Genomic DNA, 4,048 nt, shown 5'->3' on the forward strand with positions numbered 1-4,048 from the left:
CTAAAATGCATCTTTAAAGTAGGTTTTTTCCCCCTATTTTTAACCTGCTGCTATAGTTTGGATATGGATGGTCCTGCAAATCCCATGTGTTAAAAGCTTGTTGTTCATCTTAGTACTATTGGAAGGTGGTGGGAAGCTTTAATAAGTGGGGCTTAATGTGAAGTTTAGGTCATTGGGGGGGGGATACATGCCCTTGAAAGGGATTGTGGGATGCCAGCCTCTTTTTCATCCTAGCCATAAGGTGAATGGTTTTGTAATGCACTGCTGTCAGAAGCAACAGGGTCAACCAATCATAGACTGAAAACTCTGAAACCGTGAACTAAAATATACCTTTTATCTGATTTTTGCAGTTATTTGTTGCAGTAATGGAAAACTAACAGTTGTATTTTACAGATGAGGAAACTAGGCTGAGTGATTGTATACTTGCCCCAGCTTAGTATATGATCAAGCCAGAATACAATTCACTGTCCACAATAATAGGACTTCAAGGAATTTGCAAAGACAATTTTCCATTTCAACAGCTGATATTTGAAGTTTTTTCTTTTTTGATAAAGTAATCCAGATTATCAGAAAAATGACTTCTGGTGAGATACATGTTTAGAATCATGGTAAAATGGTAAGAGAAGGAATCATTTGTGCTTGAGTATGCTTCTTCTACTGTTATGTATCCTGGTTTATTCAGCTTTTGATGTGACAAAATTATATGTGTAAAAATTTAGTTAGAGCTTTTTTCGTCTGGGCAGCCGATATGCCTTCCAGACTGAGGAAGACCCGGAAACTTCGGGGCCACGTGAGCCATGGACATGGCCGCATTGGCAAGCACCAGAAGCACCCAGGAGGCCGGGGTAATGCTGGTGGCATGCATCACCACAGGATTTACTTCGACAAATATAAACCAGGTTATTTTGGGAAAGTTGGTATGAGGCATTACCACTTAAAGAGGAACCAGAGCTTCTGCCCAACTGTCAACCTTGATAAATTGTGGACATTGGTCAGCAAACAGACACGAGTAAATGCTGCCAAAAACAAGATGGGAGCTGCTCCCATAATTGATGTAGTGCGATCGGTTTACTACAAAGTTTTGGGGAAGGGAAAGCTCCCAAAGCAGCCTGTCATCGTGAAGGCCAAATTCTTCAGCAGAAGAGCTAAGGAGAAGATTAAGGGTGTTGGGGGTGCCTGTGTTCTGGTGACTTAAAGCCACATGGAGCTCTGGAGGTTCATTAAACGCTAACAAATTCTTTTCCTTTGTGGTCCGAGTAGGTATTTTGGCATCTCTACTTTAAACCTATATGTTGCATGTTAGAAACCCACTTTATAGGTCTTGGGCACATGAGGAGCATGGTGGACTTTCTGCTGGGTCCCTTCATAGCATATAGTAGAAATAGCACCAACACTTAAGAGGCATTAGCTAATTAAACCTTTTAGTTTTTTATTTTTTCAGTTGTGGACAGACACAATACCTTTATTTATTTTTATGTAGTGATGAGGATCAAACCCAGGGCTTCACACATGCTGTGTGAGCACTCTGCCCCTGAGCCACAACCCCAGCCCACTTTTTTAGTTTTTAAAGTGGAATGAAATACATGTTAAAAGGCCTACTAGCATTGTGCACTGAATTTTACAGAAAGTGCAAGCATGTACCCTTAACTGTTTTGTGGGGTTAGAAAGAGAAGTTTAGTTTTGATGGTGCATGATCTTCACAAGATTTTGATCAATCACACTGAAGAGTAACAGTGTTAGAATTGAGGGAGTACAATTACTTAATTGCTAAGTGTAAGATTTTTTTCCATCTGGCTCCCTCACGTTGGACCAAACCATTCTAGTTACAACCAGGATATTCTGAATCAAAATCTTAATATATGGTGCCCAGCAATTTGAATATATCAAAATGCATTGGATTCTGCAAAGCAAATGTCAGATTCATGTCCCTATACATAAAGGGTTTTGATGTTCAAAGAAATAATGAAATTGTTCATATTTTTAGTCTGAAATATGGAGAAGACTGAAAAATCCTGAGGACCAAGAAACTAGATTTGTGTTTTTTAGTTTGTATGTTTTACGATAGTAAAACAAAATACTTGTTTATAAATAGGTGTCAGGATAAATTATAATTTGTTACAGCTTTAATGGCTCTTCCTGAAGTTTATAAGAGGTCAGGAAAATTTTTCAGTTGGATACTTTTAAAACTGGCTTGTCCCTGGTCCCATGGGGCATGCCTGTGATTCCATTGGCTTGGGAGGCTGAGGAAGGAGGATCTTAAGTTCAAAGCCAGCCTCAACAAGAGCAAGAGCAAGGAGCTAATAAGCAATTTGGAAAGACCCTGTCTAAATAAAATACAAAATAGGGCTGGGGATGTGGCTTAGTGGCCTAGTGCCTCTGAGTTCAATCTCCAGTACCAAATTTTTTTTTTAATTGATTGTCCAAGGCTGGGGTTGTGTGTAGCTCAGTGGCAGAGTGCTTCCCTGGCATATTTGAGGCACTGAATTGGATCTTCAGCATCGCATTAAAAAAATAAAGGCATGCTGCCCATCTACAACTACAAAAAAAATTTTTTTTTAAACTGAATCGTCTGGGTTTGCATCTAAATGTCTGATGGAAAAAGGTGAAAATACAGGCTCTTTCTAATATGGAACCTGAGACCAAAGAACTGCGCAGGCAGTCAGAATTAAGAAGCTGATTTCTACCCAACAGCTGCATGACTTTCAAGGCTCAATCTAATTTCCTCATCTTTAAATTTCAGTTAAAATTGCCTACTTGAGCACTTTGTACAAATAAAACGGAAAGCCTAAAAAAAAAAAAAATTTAGGTAGAGCGTACCTTTTTGCTTTGCAATCTACACATACACAGTTTTCTGAGTTCAATTAAAGGGAATAAAAAAGTTTATTGTGAAATAACTACAAGTGAAGTGACTTACAATAGGTGCTACTGCACAAGGAAAGTGTATCCATGACCAACCTTGCATTTAAGATAATAAGCAGTGAAAGGTAACTATAATTTAAAACTAAGTCTGGATAAATGTATTACATGTCTAATATTCGTTTCATACATTAACATACATGAAAGTCATTCATAATGGTATGTGTCTAATTGGAACTGACAATTCCACTTGATAAGTACTATTCATGGGTTTGTTCTGCCCCAGTACCTTGTAGGTTTGCCCACAGCACTGAGGAGTTATACTTTATTATTATGCTTATACATAGTACAATATGTGAGGGCCGACCATTGGCGACCTCTGTGCTGCATTTGCTGTGGAGTTCATGGTAAGTCACAGATCCTGCTATGGCTCTCATCAAAGTAGAGCTAGTGCAACCAGCAGCAAGTAACCAAATACAACAGCACAGCATCACGCAAAAGCATCTGCTGCGCAGTTAGCCTGACTTCACAGCTCTCCCTAGGAATGTGTGAGTATTTACTTAATATTCACTTGCCTAAGGAATCTGCTTGACTCATTTTGCCAGAATTAAGGACTCTATTCCAAAAGCAAATTTAATTCTTAGGGGGAAAAAAAAACCTACATATACTTCAGAGATGTAGTTTCTCCAAATTTTACTGCTAGACAGAGACCTTACAAGGGTACTCCTTCCATAGTGAGTCCAAATTGATTTGCTTTCTGATATTACCTTCTTCGATAGAATTTTTGTGCTTTTCAAGTTTCTCAGAGCATTCCATTTCTTTTCAAAATCTTGAATTTTTTTTTTTTTTTTTTTTTTTTTTTTTTTTTTTTTTATTGTGAACAAATGGGATACATGTTCTTTCACTGTTTGTACATAGAGTAAAGGCATACCATTTGTGTAATCATACGTTTACATAGGGTGATGTTGGTTGATTCATTCTGTTATTTTTTCCCCTTCCCCCCACCCCTCCCATCCCTCTTTTCCCTCTATACAGTCCTTCCTTCCCCCATTCTTGCCCCCCTCCCTAACCCTCACTCTAACCCTAAAACTAACCCCTCCCACACCCCATTATGTATCATCATCCACTTATCAGCGAGATCATTCTTCCTTTGGTTTTTTGAGATTGGCTTATCTCACTTAGCATGATATTC

At 38.6% G+C, this 4,048-nt stretch overlaps 1 protein-coding gene across 1 annotated transcript; it reads left to right on the forward strand.

The window, feature by feature from the left end:
* The first annotated feature begins 748 nt into the window (after positions 1-748).
* Positions 749-1,296, forward strand: LOC124965205 (60S ribosomal protein L27a-like). The gene has a single exon (XM_047525901.1). It carries the CDS (start codon positions 749-751, stop codon positions 1,193-1,195), a length of 447 nt encoding a protein of 148 aa, XP_047381857.1. The 3' UTR covers positions 1,196-1,296.
* Positions 1,297-4,048: the final 2,752 nt, after the last annotated feature.

The sequence above is a fragment of the Sciurus carolinensis genome, chromosome 15, assembly GCF_902686445.1.
Source record: "Sciurus carolinensis chromosome 15, mSciCar1.2, whole genome shotgun sequence".
Lineage (NCBI taxonomy): Eukaryota > Metazoa > Chordata > Mammalia > Rodentia > Sciuridae > Sciurus > Sciurus carolinensis.

Coding starts and splice junctions, on each gene's coding strand:
- LOC124965205 (XM_047525901.1), top strand. CDS start 749: ATGCCTTCCAGACTGAGGAAGACCCGGAAACTTCGGGGCCACGTGAGC.